The 18,452-nt window shown below is 42.4% G+C and overlaps 1 protein-coding gene across 1 annotated transcript in view; it reads left to right on the top strand.

Moving 5' to 3' along the window:
• Nucleotides 1–10,075, top strand: part of Skor2 (SKI family transcriptional corepressor 2) — a 36,733-nt gene extending 26,658 nt beyond the window's left edge. Inside the window, exons 6-7 of the mRNA XM_052741492.1 lie at nucleotides 2,139–2,206; nucleotides 10,013–10,075. Coding sequence (XP_052597452.1) covers nucleotides 2,139–2,206; nucleotides 10,013–10,075 — 131 coding nt within the window. The remainder of the gene's footprint in view (nucleotides 1–2,138; nucleotides 2,207–10,012) is intronic.
• Nucleotides 10,076–18,452: the final 8,377 nt, after the last annotated feature.

Here is an 18,452-nt window from a genome sequence, read left to right on the forward strand (position 1 = left end):
GGCTTGCTGTTTGTAGAGTCAGGCTGGAGCACAAGGGCACACGGGAGCCAGGCAAGCATTTTTCATGTCTTACCCAGCAGGCATCACATCACAGGCGCTCCCTGTGGTTAGCACTGTATGAGCTGCACCCCCTCCGCTGTAGCACTGCAGACTGTAGATGCTTTCCATGCTGTGACCTGCATAAGCAGAGAGCACAACCGCACTGTTCATTTCTGGGTGATGCTTACGAGCCAGGGCATAGACTCCATGAGGGATGAGATGCTATAAAAGGAATGTCTTACCTCTCAGAATTTCCTGTGGGGTCTCATAAAATTATAGAGTGTTGAAAATAATTCTTCAAATAACTAAATTGTTTAGTTAAAAAAAAAATCAGACCTGTGGCATGTGCCTGTAATCCCAGCACTTGAGAGGCAGAAATATCAACAACAGTTTAAAGCCAGCCTGACCTTAGAGAGTTGAAGACTAGCCAGGGCTATACAGTGAGATCTTGTCTTAAAAGGAAAAGGAAAGAGGAGAGGAGGGGAGGGGAAAGGGGAGAGGAGAGGGGAGGGGACAGGAGAGGGGAGAGGGGAGGAGAGGGGAGGGGGGGAGGGGACAGGAGAGCAGAAGGGGTAGGAGACTCTAGGATGCTGTCAGCCATATTTTTTCAGATGTAGTCATCCTTCAGTATCCGTGGTGGATTAGCTCCAGAACTCTCTGCAGATAACAAAATTCCACGGATGTGCCAGTCTCGTATAGCATTGCTTAGTGTCTTCATATAACCCATGTGCGCCCTCCCACATACTTTAGACTATACCTCATACACTAAACCATGGGCCACAACCTTCACATGGGGCCACATAAGTGAATGTGGGAGTCCTGCAACAGTAAAAGGTTTCCGAACATTCATTGATAAAAAGTTAACTCAAAACCAAATACAGAATGAATTCAAAGCATGTGAGGCAGCGCTGGTCCTTGTGTAGCATAACTTCACCACTACCGCTGACCAAGTCACGCAGTGCCAAGGAACACTACAGGAACACCTCGGCTCAAGAACTGCATGTTTTGAATTTCATAATTACCATACAAAGTTTGTGATCTTTAAACATAATGGTTAAATTACAGAAATTTTTTAAAAATTATTTTGTTTTATTTTTATGTATATGGGTGTTTTGCCTACATATATGTCTGTGCGCTACATGTAAAGTGCCGGGGGGGGGGGCAGAAGAAGATTAGGATCCCCTTGGTTGAATTACAGACAGTTATGAGCTACCACGTGAGTGCTGGGAATTGAACCCAGGGCCTCTAGAAGAGCAGCCAGTGCTTTTAACTTCCATCTTTCCAGGAACCTGAACGCATATTTTTTTATACCTCTCTATCATCATTCTTCATCATATAAAGATCAATTTAATGTATCTTCTGATTATATTGTATAAGGATGTTTGGTTTTTAAAAATTGCTGTTTGAGTTGCTTGCTGACTTGTTTCCTGAAATGATAAATAAATGAATTTTGGTTTGGAATTAGGATAGAATTTCCAACGATTTCCTAAGCATACATCTGCCATTTTGTGGTACATGTTTATGTAAAAACCACATTCTCACTATTGATAATTACAAGATCAGAATATCAATCAACTCTGAGAAATGCTGAAGACATCCTATAATATCAAATATTCTGCCCACATTTGACTCGTTACATAAAACTAAACAAACATATCTACCTGTGTAGCAGGTTTGATTTTGTCACTAATAAGTTGTGAAGATAGATGTATACCCCAGACCTGTTTTAAAATTAACTTCTTTATGATTTATATATTTATATATCAATCAGTATTTGGCTTGTATGACTTTTTTGTATACCTACATACCTGGGTCACAAAAGTTTCTGAGAATCAAAAGTTTCTCAGATGAAAAGGGGTCCTGAGTAGAGAGAGTTTCAGAAACCCTGCTCTGGAGTCGTCTCCATCACTGATACAGGTAGATGCTGTGTGGGTGGATTTTACTTCATTTTCCTTATGACAGATTCAGTGTCATGTGGTTGTTGTTCTGAAGTTGGGTCAATCCTCAGCGCCAGGAGTCTAGGGTTTGGAGGACCCACCGCACACTAAACCTGGATTTTGCACTTTGGTTAATTTCCTTTCTGTTTCTCCCTTCCCCAGATAACTTTCAGGATCAGATGAAAAGGGAACTGGCTTACCGAGAAGAAATGGTGCAGCAGTTACAAATCGTAAGAGGCATTTCTGCTTATAAATACATGCAAGGTCGCTGGTTTGTTTTCAAAACCCTCCATGCATGCCACACTGTTGGTCCACTTACCTCTCAGCTGGTTGAGATGCTAATTACCAAGGGATTTACGTAGACTCTGAGTAAACAGATGTGTCAGAGTGTTTCTTCTAACTGTAACTACCTCCCATGTGTTAATAGACAGATGTGTGCATTGCCTCCGTGGGCAACCCAGAGGTACATAGCATTCTTTCACTGTGCAAACTAGCAGGCACCATGTGGGGATGAAATGGGAACAGCTCCTGCCCTCTGCACCTTGTACCAGCCAGGCCCTCCATGGTCAATAGAACAGAATGTACACACAATTAACCAATTACGTGCACTCGGGGGGTGATGAAAAGGAGCAAATCATTTCCAAATGAAGCGCTCTTCTCCATCCTCATCGTGTCTAAAAGTGACCTCTTTAAATGGAAAACAGCAGCAGTCAGGAAGATTTTGTTTTGTTCTGAACGCCTCGCTGTTCCACCCCATGCAGACACATCTGGTATAAGCCCTGACTTTTGAAATCAGTCTCCCAAGATTCTTCATTTTCCGAAGAGCAAGCAATAGAGGAAATAATTTAGACTCAATATTTTTGAGATTATTTTTAAACACCTGGTTAAAGACTTACACTGATCTCTGGAAGCACTGTTGTCATAATTTGGGTTGTTTGATACTAGGTTTAGCTGATCTGTTCTTCCCTTAGACCCCTGAGCATGTCTAAAGTGTCTTATCTTAAGAGCCAAGTAAGGCGTTTTCTGTCAGGATTATTTGAGGAAGATGGTTGGTGATGTTTCCTTTGTATGGGAGGAGGAAGCATGCCCATGTTCACAGAGATTCCTGGGAGTATTGTAAAGCAACCTTCGATTTCACTACATTTTCTGCATGAGGGTCTCAGCTAAAAGTGGGATTGATAATAACTGTGACACTCTCACTGTGGTCTCAGGTGCTGATTAACAGCTCCAAGTTTGGAAAACCTTTATGCCAGATATTGCTTAGACAGGGTCTTCTTGTGGGTTTTTGTTGTTTTGTTGGTGGTGGTGGTGGTCATGGTGTGTGTGTGTGTGTGTGTGTGTGTGTGTGTGTGTGTGTGTGTGTGTGTGTGTGTGTTGGTTTTGATTGCACTTAAATTCATTGGGAAGCTAAGGATATTTGTAATTGATTGATAGTACATTCCATACAGAGAGTAAAAACCATGTATCTACTATTCTCAGCCTTTGATTTTGGATGGTAAGAACTAAAATTCTTTATGGTGAATATGCTGATTGTTTTCTCCCTCCAGAGGACAAATGTAAATATAAGATTGGAGGCAGGTGGGACAGAATACTAAGGCCCGATCTACTTAAGGCATCATTTTCTGTCTTTTAAAATGGAAATTGCCATCCAAGAAACAAACAAGAATTGAGATTTCAGGGTGACTGTGACTAGAAGAAAATGGGCCTTAGGACAGGAGTTAGGTGTTTATTTCAGGGCCCCCTTTTAAGGCCAACTGTGTAACTTTAATGTCTTAATTTCCTTTGACAGTTGGTTTCTTAGGAAAAGAGGAAAGAACAGTATATGCACATAACAAGCATGTACTATTGCTAGGAGAGAAAATGTCTCAGATATTTCTAAGTGTTGCATTCATGAAAGATACAAATTGTATTACTAAGCATGGCAAGTGTTATTTATTCATGCCCTACTAGGTAGTAAAGTGCTCCTGGGGTGAATGAAACAGTTTGAAAGAGCCAAGACCTCCCCAACACACATGAACCACACACACACACACACATATACACACACACACACACACACACACACACACACACACACACACACACACACACCTCTTTGGGTACAATATAATTCCTGAAATTTGTAGGCAAGCAACATGAAAGTTAATGAAACAAACATGGCCTCTTTTTCCTTATTCCCTCTCTTTTGGGTCCCCTACAATAAGACACCAGAGATATGGAGCTGCCTCCAGCTCCCAGCATAGTGTATAGCCTTCAACGCTTGAAAGAAACATGTTGTTGCACAAATCACCCCAACCTAATCCCTACACAATACAGCCATTCTTTTTAATTCTTTCTCAGATTCTCTTGGGTTGGTACTGATGTCCTCACATGTTCTTCAAACACCAATAAAAGAAGGCACAGTAGTGAATTATAGAGAGCTCATGTGTTATCACTGTCCTGCCTGCCACTAACAGATACACTGTAAGGTCTACCAAATTGGACTCAAGGCCCATCCTGAGTGTCAGGTCTCCCAAAAATGAGCTGCTGTAAGGCTGAACCTGACAGGAATATTATAATCCAAAGTCACGTGAAGAGTAAACATGAATGTACCTGGAGACCTTGCAGTATGGTGCCAGTATGAATGGCCCTTCTCAAGATAGCAGAACAAAAAAAGCCTGGTGTCAGAGTTGCTTTTGAGTGGAAAGGACCTGTTTTTTTAATTCTTCTGCTTACTTTTAGAAAGGAGACAACAGATGCAATGTTGTTTGAACAATTATTTATCTAGTTCCTAATTCAGCTTTATGTATCTGTAAAGCACCTCAGGAGATGTCTTCAGAGAATCTCTGAAGATTATCGAGGAGTTGCAAAGCATCACAGTTTGATTTGTTCTCACAGTATTCTCGCAGTAGAATGGTCTCTTCATCGGTCAGTATGGTTATGAACTTTGCTCCCTGGTAACAGAACGAACCACTCAGGTCATTTAATATTCAAAGTCTACACAGCGAAGAGTCACAGAACACACACTCTTTTCTTTAGATGAAGTAAAAACATAGCCTGTCTTCCAATCCTGGAGAATTAAAATATACTAAAACTATCACATTTGGAAATGGTTCCTGTAGCCGCACAACACATTTACTCTGTATTGTTACGCAGTGTTCCTATTCAAAATACTTACATGGAAAGCATCTTGGGTATCGTTGCCATAAAAAGAGAAGTCGTGAATTTCTTTGGCTTCTACATTTTTAGGCCCTCTGCTGACTATAATTTCTGTGCCTTCTTTTTCCAGTTTGTTGAATACAAACATGTAATGGCTATACAGTCAAATGATCGAGCCTCCTTCTGCATTTACAAGTGAATGTGCATATACTGCAATACTAATGTTAAAGCCCATGCAGAATCAGGTTACTTAACGTTTATAAATGGTCACGAGATAACTCTTAAAATGACACTTAAAATTTGAATTTTCTGCTACTTGTGTGCACACACACAAAAAAAAGAATCTGTCATCCCTAATCTGAATTTTCAAATACTTGAAGTGTTTTCTTTGCTAAACCAGATTTATTTCTATAAAACAGAGAAAGACACTCCTTTAGCTGTGGGCAAAGCGCAAACGTTTTAAAACTTAGCAAATTTGTAAAAAATATAAGTGTTAGCATAACAAAAGGCAAAGGAATTCTTGGCCACAATGCATTACGATTCTGAGAGAAATATGTCAATTTTAGAAAGTAAAACCTATTGTCTATTAGGGTTGGAAAAAAATCTGAAGATGTTTTACTCAGCACACAACCTTTCCATTGAAATTTACCTGAGTCCTGGAATGTGTAATAATTTATAGCAAGAACTTGGCTTTCTTTTTCATTGCTAATTTGACAATCATTCTTTAAGAAAGTACATCTATATAAGCAATTACTGTGGGTTTGCCTAAGGTGCACTCTTCAAACCCCGAGCTCTTCGAGGATGCTGTCGGCTACCAGCACAGAGCTCCCGATCCAGGGCTAGGCCCAGACTCAGCACCTGAACTTGCCTGGCAGCTACTGCGAGGCGAGACGCAGAGACAGGACGAATGTGCTAGTCTTGAAGTGCCCTCTGCTGTTGTTCCAGAGTGCTGCAGTGACGTGCAGTCAGGGACACAGGAGTTCTCCATCAAATGACTTCAATTAAAATAACATCCAAGCAATAAATTTAGTACTATGGTTTCATTCGTGGTGGACTTGTAAAATCGGCTTACCACTTCCTTGTGATGGGAACACAGTAGCTCTTTACCGAGGAACAGTAAGCCCTTATCATTGCTGGTGAGCACCAGTGAGGTGGGGACAGCTTTTCAGTGGTAACTATCTGTCCTTAGATATTGTCCACTATTCTTTGGGATGAGAACTTGACCAAGCTTGGTTTTTCGAGACAAGGTTTCTCTGTGTAGCTTTGTGACTTTCCTGGAACTCACTTGGTAGCCCAGGCTGGCCTCCAACTCACAGAGATCCGCCTGGCTCTGCCTCCCGAGTGCTGGGATTAAAGGCGTGCGCTACCACCGCCCGGCCAGAAAGTTCTTTAAATTGCATCATCTATCTTTTTTTCTAAAAGGCAAATAGAGCTGGGCAGTGGTGGTGGCACAGGCCTTTAGTCCCAGCACTCGGGAGGCAGAGCCAGGAGGATCTCTGTGAGTTTGAGGCCAGCCTGGTGTACAGAGCAAGATCCAGGACAGACACCAAAACTACACAGAGAAACCCTGTCCCTGCTTCACTTTTGTGGCTAAGCATGTGTGGTAGGAAGGTCCCTGAAAGCTTTGGGCTTGATGAAAAAATCTGAACTTCCACAGAAGCTTCCGTAAGACTCTATAGCAGTAGACAGACTTTGACACTATGCATCTTTTTTCCACTAGTGATCAAGTGCCCTGTTTCTTAACAATGGCTCCATTGTCCTTTCATCCTGGGGCATTCTTCTCATGTTTCTAGCTTTGAGATATTGACTCACCCGAGTGTCTGAGTTCAAACCAACTCTCCCTCGGCACAAACTTGAGACATCTTTTTTGGTGAGACACCAATGTTTTTGACCTACTAGGGTCAACTGGGTAAGATATAAAGTGTATAACATTTCAAAGTTTTTTATCCAAGCCTTGGTGATTTCCACACTGATCAAAATGAAAAGAAAGCTTTTTGTAAGTCCTATAGTAGACTTCCATGGGAATAAATAGCTTAAACAGATTCTCTAGAATATGAAACTCCCAAGTCAGGAGTATTTGCTGACATCTGTAAATTTAATATTATGTTTTATAGAATCTGAGGAACCGTCAGTGGTACAAGACCCCATTGACTAATGACTCAAAAAGAAAAAAATCTTCTAATTATAATTCTAATATGCCATCAGTTATCATACATCCAGTTTCAGAGATGTTAAAATGTGCAGGGGAAAGTGTGTTTTGGAACCAGTAAAATAGCCTAGTTCTAGGCAACAAGTGGGGCATGTGGTAATCTTTATCATTTATGATTCAGGAATTTAAAACACACAACGGTTGGCCCAGATGCTTTTGCCCTTTGTTTTTGTTATTACCTGGCTTTCATTTTATCCTCGGTCCAAGGAAACAGACAGGGAACCCAGCATTTGTAGGAGGACAATGCTCTGTGGCAATTTAAGTTCTAATCTGGAGCTTTGAGACTCTGATGCAGTTATTTGGAAATATCTCCCCCTCCTTTATCTTTCAGCTAGATAAGATGTGAGCAAGGGAGGGAAAGAGGGAGAACAGAATGGAGGGGAAGTGAGATGGGAGACATGTGACTTGGCTGAGACAACATCATCATCCTGCGGTTTTCTTGGGTTAGGATGTGGTTTACTCACTTTGGTGAGTGGTCCAGGTGGTATGAATTTCTCTCCTGTAGTGTCTAGCATGTAACAGACACAAAGTCCTACAGCATCTAACCATCATTTTAAGCAGGAAAATGGAGTGAGAGCATCTCACTATTAACTCTCGCACTTGGAGGCTTATATCAGATTTTGCTACCCTAAATAATAAAATCCCACTCAAGACTCTGGTGTCGTGCATCTGACAAGAGAGGTCACCTATGTTGTTTGGCACTTACAGCCTGCACCAGAATGGGAAACCCCCATCCAAGGGTGTCTCCATGAACAGCAGGTAGAGCATAAACCTCCCATGAGAAGAAGAGGTAGCTAGCATAGGTCCCCATCTAACTGCCTTGTCATAGCTATCCAGATGTTCTTAAGCCCCATTCTAAAATATGAAGTTAGAGCGCTGAACGTCTTATGCTGTTGTGTGAATCATTCATTTTGATGCTGCAACTTTCGATTTATCCAATATATTGTGTATCAAACGGGTGAGGTGCTTATTTTTATCTTCTCTTTGTCCATTAAAACACTGCTTGATTCAAGTGACCAGCTTTATAGCAAAATGGTCCTGCTTATTATCTTAGTCACCACACCATTGTAAGCTCACAGTCTCTTTCCATTAATAAAGTCCCGAGTGTGGATTAGTGAACCAAGAAAGTAAATCAAGGGGCTAGAGAGATGGTTCAGTGGTTAAGAGCATTGACTGCTCTTCCAGAGGACCTGGGTTCAATTCCCAGAACCCACATGGCAGCTTACAACTGTCTGTAACTTCAGATCTAGGGGACCCAACATCCTCACACAGACATACATGTAGGCAAAATATCAATGCATAAAAAAATGAAAATAAAGAAATTATTAAAAAGAAAGTAAATCAAATACTCAATAAAGTGCTGGGGGTGGGGAGATGCATACAACAAAATATTAAAAAATTCCATGTCCAAGCATGGTGGTGCACACCTCTAATTCTAGTGCTTAGGAGGCTTGAGGCAAGAAGATCACAAGTGTGAATTCAGCCTGAGCTACAAAGGAAAGGAAAGAAGAAAGACGAGGGAGAAAGGAAGGGAAGGAAAGGGAGGGAGGGAGGGAGGGAGGGACAGAGGGAGAGAAGTATTATCTAATTAAAGGAAAATGATTGTATTTTTTCTCTTACTGCTTTTATGTAACAGTCATATTTTGGGTTACATTCTAAAAGACTGAGTACTGGGGCTGGAGAGATGGCTCAGTTGTTAAGATCACAGGCTGCTCTTCCAAAGGACCCAGGTTCAATTCCCAGCATAACTCGGATCCTAATCCCAGGGGATCTGACACTCACTTCAACAGCACTGCATGCAATTGGTGCAGAGACATAAGATGCAGGGGAAACAAAATAAAAATAAATAAAACATCAGAAATGGGCTGGTTGTTTATCTCCTCAAATGTAATACAGATGCAAATTTAGAGTCCTAAATTTAACCTCATAATGATGCAAGCAGGTAACACAATGACGGAGTTCCTTGGCCGGGGTTAGAACACAATACCAATGAGAGAGTTGCTTGACTGGGGTTAGTATAAAAGCAAATGTAAATAATGTATGGGTCTGCTCTCAGCCATTTGAATTTTCTAATGAAAAGTCACATATCAAATGTGATAGGCTTTCATCCACAACCCACTATTCAAAAACACTTTTCAAGTCCATCCAGATAGAATTCTCAGGTCGTGTCTCCCATTCAGCGCAGTTATTTCTAATTCTTCTCATCAGTAATTGAGAATTTACCCAAAGTAATAATTTATGTTTAGTCTTCTTTGTGATTCACAATGATAGCATGTCTTATAAAGAAAACATTCTAATTAAACTGAATGATTACCTTGAACTAGTTTGTAATAGCATTCATCTTTTGTGACCTTGGACCTATTTCAACATTGTAATTCAGTTTTCAAATAATGATAATACCATACAATTAAATACAAAGACCTTAAAACCCTTTTAAAAGGAAATGCCTCATGCTAACCTCAGTGATTAGCTGTAGCAACAATCTGGTGTGTGATTGCCTGTTCTGTCCTTGCTGCGCTTTGAAGGCAGGCTCTGTGATGCTGTCTGTATACCTCAGCAGCCTCACACTGCTGAGCAGAAGGAGCTCTCTGCAGGGAAGAGCCACTGACATTTGAGTTGTTAGGGGTGATGAAGGTTCTCCATTAAGTATCTGTCTCCAGCCTGATGGTCTTGTTTGTTTGTCTTACAGATCCCCTATGCAGCAAGTTTGATCAGGAAAGAGAAGCTTGGCGCCCATCTCAGCAAAAGCTAAAAGGTGAGCTTGCCGGAGAAGATGCTTCTTCATAATCCTTCCTGCCGATGCTGGGGGCGTTCCTTAATGAAGTGTTTGTAATGGCCCGAGGGATAGAGACGTTGTATCCTGTGTTTAAGTCAATACACCAATGCATTTGTTATCCCAGGCTTGGACTTCCTAAATGAATGGCTGAGCGCTTCTAAGAAATGCCACCGCAAGCTCCTAAATTTAAAAACTTCTCTATCCGGGCTTTAGAAGTGACAGCCATTCTGCTCTGATGCCTTTCTCTGTGGGTCAGCAGTCATCCTTGTGTCCCATTCCCTCGGCTGTTTCCAAAAGTCTCTCCCAGTCTGACTTTCACGTGAACAGCTGAGGAGTCACACAGACCACGGAGACTTCCTGTTCAGGGAATAGTAATCTGGCCTTTCCCTAAACCAAAACATTTCTCTCAAATGAAACCAGCTTCGAGGTCACATTCCCGGCAAAAATTTAAAAGAAAAACATCTCAACTTAAAGAAAAGCAGGCAGTGAAAATTCCCTGATCATTGTCAGAGCACGCCTAAGAATTCCAAAAGCAGTCTTTTCAGTCTATTGAGGCAGGCGTGTGCAGTCATCAGAATCGTAAGACTACAAAAAGCTGCAACGTGATTAGGGTTAGAATATGATTAGGTTAGGATGACCTAACGATGAGAATTGGTAAATCAAGCCAAGTTCAGTGTTAGACTCCCCCGCCCCGCCCCCCCCCCCCCCCCCCCCGTGTGTGTGTGTGTGTGTGTGTGTGTGTGTGTGTGTGTGTGTGTGTGTGTGTGTGTGTGTGTATGTGGCGTGTGCATGCGTGTATGCAGGTACACTTGTCCATGCATACATATGGAGGTCAGAAGTCAGTGCTGGGTTGTCTTCCTGTATTGCGCTCCATCTTCCTTTTTGATACTGTGTCTTCATTGAAACCGGAACTCATCACTTCTGCTAGACTAGCTGGCAGCAAGCTACCGTGGTCCACCTGTCTCTGCCCATCCTCTTGCCCTGGTGCTTGGGTTACAGATACGTGCGGCCAGACCCAGCTTTTCTGTGGGTCCCGAGAACACCTCAGGTCCTTGTGCTTTCTCAGCGAGCACTTTTCCCACTGAGCCATCTCCCGAGCCTCGAGGTAGCATTCCCTCCTGCTCCTGGACAAGAGGTGCATGTTATCATTCCTTCCAGATGACACTGAGATTTTCCTCCCCCTGACATTTATCTTCAACTCACTAGAGTCTGTTGCGGGATGGGGGCCAGGGGTGGGGGGGGTGGGCCTTACAAAGCAGGCTCATGGTCTTTTCTGTCATCCATGCTTCTCTTTTGCACATCGTGTGCCTACCATGTGCGGATGACTGTCTTTGCCACTCTCTCTGTCAGGGACATATTTCAATATTTGCTTCGATAATGATAATGTGACATATCATCTTCTCCCAAAACCCCGAGAAACACTCATATATGTCTCTTTGTTTTGTGCACGGGGAAATGAAGTGCAGAGAAAGGACGCGTGACATCTTGTGTCTGGGTTGCAAAGCTATGAAGACGTGCCAAGGCACCCTACCTTAGATACAATCTTTGTCTACTCCAGCCTGGACATCTTGTTCTCAGCGGAGAAGAAAGTAAAAGTATTGGAAGTAAAAGTATTCTGTTTCCAGGGCTGGAGAGATGGCTCAGTAGTTAAGAGCACTGGCTGCTCTTCCAGATGACCTGGATTCAATCCCCAGCACCCACATGCAGCTCAGAGCCATCTGTTAACTCTAGTTCCAGGGATCCAACACCCTCTTCTGACCTCCATGGTCACAAGACACACAACTGGTATACAGACACGTAGGCAAACACCCACACACATAAAATAAAAATAAAAATATTTTTAAAAAAGTATTCTGTTTCCATCTCCATAAACCTAAACTCAAATGTGAATGTGAGTTTGGCTCTCAACTGAAATATTTGTACTAAGTCTGATGTTGACTGGTCAATTTTTTTCCATATTATAGTAGAGCAGGTTGGTAGAGCAGGTGAATGGGAATTTTTATGTCATTCAGATTCCATGAATCTTAAGTCAGAATATCAAGGTGACCAAGACAAGAATAACCCAAATGAATTGTGATAAATACTGAAAATGCCAAACTAACTGTCTTTCAAATCACAGAGAAAATACTAACATGAGTGTTTAAAAAGAACCTTGTATAACCCACATTCAGCAAAGTCCACAAATTATGAAATTGTATAAGTGGTGACGTCTGCAATCAAAACTGAGTCCGTGTATACAAGATAAATTGGCTTTTAGGTTTCCAGCATTTGGTGCCTGTCTTGCCTGGGTCACAGCCTTTCTCCCACTTCCCGCCCCCAGTGTGAGTTCATTCTGTGTATTTGTGTGCCTCACATCAAAGACGTCATATTGAATGTTTGACTCCGTGTTTGTGAGATTCATCCATTAGAGGGTGGCTTGATTTATCTGTAGGAACTTCAATGAGTTCTTTAATTCCTCCCACTTCCCCATCTCATCTTCCCCGCTCGTTCACAAATCCCATCTTGCACCTACATAGCGGAGACTCATTGCCCTGAAATCTCTGACAATGGCATAGCATATGGCTAGGTGGAGAACGAGATTGATTTATGGTTAGTAACTAATGCTTCCTCCATGCTGATTTCGTTTCCATCCTTGCAGACAACAGGGATTTCTCTAAGTAGACCCTGGTGCTTTCGGAAGATTAGCGGTTACTTAACTGCTTAGCTCACCCAGCCATGCAGAGAATCATGACCATGTTGTTAGAGGCAGTCTCTGCCTTTCAGCGTGTGGAGTCTGCAAGGAGTTACCCCAAGAGAGATTATAAGATAAAAATCATTACAGTAAGGGAGAGAGACGGGTTCTGTCTTGCTGAGTGACCACAGGTTTCCAAATTAGGGACTGATGCATTACCATCTTATGCAAGAGTGACCCTTAAGGTAGTGTTCATGCCCACCCAGTGGATTCCAATATGAATATTAAGGGGAGGAAGCTTTTCAAAACCACAGGCAATCCATTTAATAAGCTGAGCAAGTACTGCCACATATCATTGCTCCACACATCTTCTTTGGCCCTCAGTTAGAACATAAGAAATTCCATGGTGTGTCAAATTAAAGTGGCTACCCAGGCCAGCGTACTAACTGTAATTCCGCCCAAAGAGCCAAGTTCCTCTTATTAACATCAACCTCACAGTTAAGGCCCATGCGCTGAGCACTCTTAACTCGCCCTTAATGTATTCGTTATCTGTGGATTTATTTAAAGTCTTTCTTCAACCTAGGCACAGTCCCCTTTGGGGCAATGAATTCTATTTGTTTAGCAACCAGCTGTGTAAGGGTAGTTTGGTTTATTTATCTCTAAACCATCTACTAAAACAAACCCCATTAGATTAGACATTGTTCTGCTTGGCTAGTCTGTTGTATTGTGAGCTCAGGAGAGCAATGGGAAGGAGTTGAGAAACATGTCCAGGAGTTAGGCGTGGATACTCACCTGGGCCCTTCTAGACATTTAGTGTGTGTGTGTGTGTGTGTGTGTGTGTGTGTGTGTGTGTGTGTGTGTGTGTGTATGTGTGTGTGTGTGTGTACCATGTGTGTGTAGGAGTTCACACAGGACAAAAGTGCCATCCTGGACTGGAGTTACAGATGGTTGTGAGCCTCCTCATGAGTGCTGGGAGCTGAATCCAGTCCTCTGCAAGAGCAGTAAGTGCTCTTAGCCATCTCTCCAGCCTGTGGACCCATTTTTAACTCTGGAGTCACTTCTGATGTTGTTCCTTGTCTGCAGTTATTGCTCTGAACAGCTCCTGCAAGATACCTCAGGGTCACCAGCATGCAGTCTCTACCCCAAATAGAAAATGTTATGATGTCAACATTGATTTATTACTTTATGTTCATTTTCTTTTAATTACCTTCAAAGTTTTGCAAATGCTGTTCGTGTGACCCGTGGAAACACCCGTGTCTTTACCAGGAAATAATGAAATTGTTTTACCTGAGTGCGAAGTGAATCATAGGATGGCTCATTTACAGCGGCACACTATTTTCCAAGCTGTAGACGACAATATCTATCATTACTTTAGCAGTAATTGTGCCAGATCTGGGACTAAATGCTTTGCTCTTTTACCTTTGTAGTATACAACTCTGTAAGGTGGGTGTTATAAATCTATAAGGCAGATCACATTTCAGAGCCCATTTCATAGATTCTAACACTGAGGCTTAGGGAGGTCCTAGAGCTGCCAGCTGATAACACCAGCATTCAGCCTTGGTCTGTTTGCCACTTAGATACTTCCTGCCTTCCTTGGATCCTAGGGCTGATGAGGAGCAGACAGAATTCTAAATATGACACAGTAGCCTTTGTTACCTGGAGTAATCCCATTCAATGTCTTTGCCTTTGCTCTTATCCATACATTATAAAAGGGCAAGTTCTCTTCCTGTTCTGTAGCCCTGAGGATCGTTCTTGCATCCCAGGCTTCTGCTATATTCTCTCTCTTCCTTAAAGGGCTGCTTTTGCTTATTTTTTAAATTTTATATTACATTATTTTATTTCGAATTACGTGAGGGGTACACATGAGTACAGGTGTCTACAGAGTTCAGAGGAAAATGTTGGATCCCCTGGAGTCACAGGCATGTGTAATCAGCCAAATGTGGCTGCTGGGAACTGAACTCAGGTCCTCCACCAGAGCATTGCATGTTCTTTACCACTAAGCCATCTCTCCAGGCCCAGAAGCTACAGACCCACAGATGACGACCCTCCCTGGTCTTGCCTATATTTGCATTATTTCTATCACAAACTGCTGCTTTGGACACTTCTAGAGAGTTTGAAAATGTGATTTCTGCCCCCGTGTTAAGAATATCTACCTCTTTGCTAAATTACTAGTATTTCCACTTCACTTGTGGAAAAGCAAACAAACAAAAAACAGCCTAAGAACAATGAGAAAAACATTGCAAAAGGATCTTGAGAGGACATAGCCAAACACTCTGCTTTCCCTATGTATGACCAAAGATGAAGAGGCGGGGATGGCTCTAGTCAGTCCCTAGAGGACAAGAACCTCTACCAGGAACAGCAATACTCCCCCACTGTCCTCAGCACCGTATGTCAATCGTCCTATGCAAGTCAACCTCCTGAGATGCAGACTGCTGCTCTGCTGTCCCTCATCTGATGAGCAGAGACATGGGCACGATATCTGCAATGTGGCCTGAGACCCTGAACTTGATCTGTGCTTCTCTGACCTGTGACCTGAAGCTGTGGCCTTCTTCACGTCTTTTCATCAGTTATGAATGTGCAAATCGGATTCTGAATCACAAAACCTTTAGGTGTGCTTCTACAGTTTCACTGACACCATAAGAACAAATAATAGATGGATGGATGGATGGATGGATGGATGGATGGATGGATGGATGGATGGATGGACGGACGGATGGACGAACGGATGGATGGATGGATGGATGAATGAAATAGCATGACTTAGAGCATCCAACCAAAACCAGCAGGCCAGGGAGCATGGACTGCATCTGCTCCTCCATGGCAGGCTGGCTTAATACTTGCCCAACAACGGGAAACTGGAGTTTCTAAAGCGAGTCAAATACCTTTACTGTGAAGAAGGCCCAGTGAGGCAGCACACTCCAATTTAATTAACAGTTCTAGTTTGTTCCAATGTCAACAGAGATGCACAATCTAACACAGCAGACGCACATATACAAACAAAGATACTAGTGTTCTTGCATTTTAAAAACAAAGTGTGTTCAGGATCTGGGGAGATGGATTCACTGGTGAAGGTCTTGCTACACAAGCGCAAGTTTCTGTGTTTGGAGCCTTATCAACCATGCAGCTGTGCGTTTTTGAAATCCCAGCACTGGTAGAGCAGAGACAGGCATATCCCCAGAGCTCACTGGCCATCCAGCCTAGCCAAATAGGGGGCTCCAGGCTCAGTGAGAGACCCTGCCTCAAAAACTAGGCTGGGGAGTGATCTAGGAAGACATCAGCATTGACCTCTAGCTTCTACATACACACTGATGGGCATGCATGTGCACCTGCATGCATACACCCACAACAACCTATATACATGCATATAACACACACTTGGCTTTAAATGTATTGAAACTGTAATAAAAAAATCTTCTCTATCACTTTAAGTGTTTTCATTATCTGATCGTGTTATGCTGAGGTTGTCATGTTCTCTCTCTCTCTCTCTCTCTTGTCTTCTCCCAGGTGACAGACCCACTTACTCTTGTTCTCTTGTAAGATACAGCCTACCACTGAGCACTTCGGACCTGCAGGAAAACTGCAAATTGAAAGGGCTTGGGAATCAAAATCAGGTTCAAGAGACGCCAAGGACAAGTGACCTCACAGCAGTATGGACAGCCATGTAAAATAGACTGTGGCCATCATTCATTAGGAGGGGGGAGGGGGGAGCCAACCAGAGCAGTCAATGCTTGTCACATCTTTTGGTGGAACCAAAGTTTGAATGTTTGTGTTTTTAAAGCCTACCTGAACCCAGAGTGTAGGAAGCGCTGTTGGCCGACAGGCTGGGTGGGGAATCCATGATGGTCCTGTGTGGTCTGCGGTGCCACACGGTTGTCCTTTGCTTTTACGGAAGTGATTTGTAGTGGAAAGAAAACAGAAAAGCAATCCCAGGAATGGGGACTTATGTTTGGACAAACCTGCTTTTCATAGCAAGCTGGGACAGACACATGTGGCCCCTTCCTCACTGGTACTTTGCCTGCTGTATGAAGATTGTATTCCTCTGGAAATATTTTACAGTTTAATATTGAGTGTAATTAAGAATATAATCATGTTATCAAAAATGGTATTTAACTCTGTTGTAGTTTCTTTAACATTCATGTGGATAAAAAGTCTATAATAAAAAAAACTATGAAGTAATAGATGTGTTCATGTAGTTAAATGCATACTTGCTTGGGGGCATCTCATAGTAACTAATGCTTTTTAGAGTTATTTTGGCATAAAGTATTCGAATAAATTATTTTTGAAAACAGAATTCCTTCATAAATGGTTATTGAAGGTTAGACTCTGTCAGCATCTGGGAACCACTCCATGACCTCAGGATCCTTCTAAATTCCTGTCAGGTCTTCTGTGAGACTTGGTAACAGAGTTAGTGCATGGCTTCCTCCTCACTGTGATGTCAAATCTGAATCCAGATAATAGTTTTATGCAGAAAGGAAAAAAGGTTTTAGATGTAATAACAGAAGAGCCAAAATTGTGACCCTTTGCAGTAATAATGTCTAAGGTAGCTCTGGGTCCACCATGGATGACTTCCTGAGGTTGCCAAGGACCATCCTAACTGAAGATACTCCCCACTATTAGCATCCCTTGACAGATTTTAAAAGATACCTGAAAGGCATCCCGGGGGGCTGGAGAGACAACAGCTGAAAGCATTTGCTGCTCTTGCATAGGACCCAAGTTTAGTTCCCAGAACCCACACCCATGGACTCACAACCACCTGTAATTCCACGTCCAGGGCTCTGGTGCTTATGCAGCATCTTCACACTCATTTGAACGGACACACACACTAACAACAATAGCAGTAAAGTGAATTTTTAAAAATGAGTATTCATGATGTCTAACACTTTTAGACACCATCTCTATTATCATGAACTATCTAACGAAGTGCTCCCAGTTTCCTCCTGAGATAGATACATGTTCTTATCTTTGCCGAAACATTGTGTTAGCTTCCTGATGTTGTAACAAATATCTGAAATACATAAACGTATCAAATAAAAATAAAAATTCGGGGCTGGAGAAATGGCCCCGCAGCTGAGAGTACTTGGTCTTCTTGCAGAGGATCTAGATTTGGTTCTCAGCACCCACATCAAGTGGCTCACAACACTGCAACTACAGTTCCAGGGGACATGGCGCCCTTCTCTGGCCTCTTTGGGTATTGCATGCACATGGTGCACATATATTCAGGCATACACACATACACATTTTAAAAAAGAAAGGATTGAGAAAAGGCTCGGTGGATAAAGCACTTTCCTCAGAAGTAATGAAGAACTGAATTTGGACCACAGAACCCACATAAAACCTCAATGTGATAGCATGCATCTATAATCCCATTGCTCCTAAGATGAATGAGAGGCCAAGACAGCCATGAACGCTTATGGGCTAGCTAGCCTGGTATATGCAGCATAGATGAGATGATATCTCAAACAAGGTAGAAGGTGGGGACCAATGCTGCAGGTTTTTCTCTAACCTCCACACATGCACTCTGGCATGCACATGACTGCACTCACACATGTGAACATACACCATGCACACACGCACACATGCACACGAGTAAAAACAGAAGAATAAAAAACTTACTTTGCCTTATTGATTTCAGTCCATGGTCAGCTGACCTTATTGCCTTTAGGCTGATAACAAGGCACCACA

Source organism: Peromyscus californicus, unplaced genomic scaffold (assembly GCF_007827085.1).
Source record: "Peromyscus californicus insignis strain IS unplaced genomic scaffold, ASM782708v3 Scaffold_17__1_contigs__length_78620276, whole genome shotgun sequence".
NCBI lineage: Eukaryota > Metazoa > Chordata > Mammalia > Rodentia > Cricetidae > Peromyscus > Peromyscus californicus.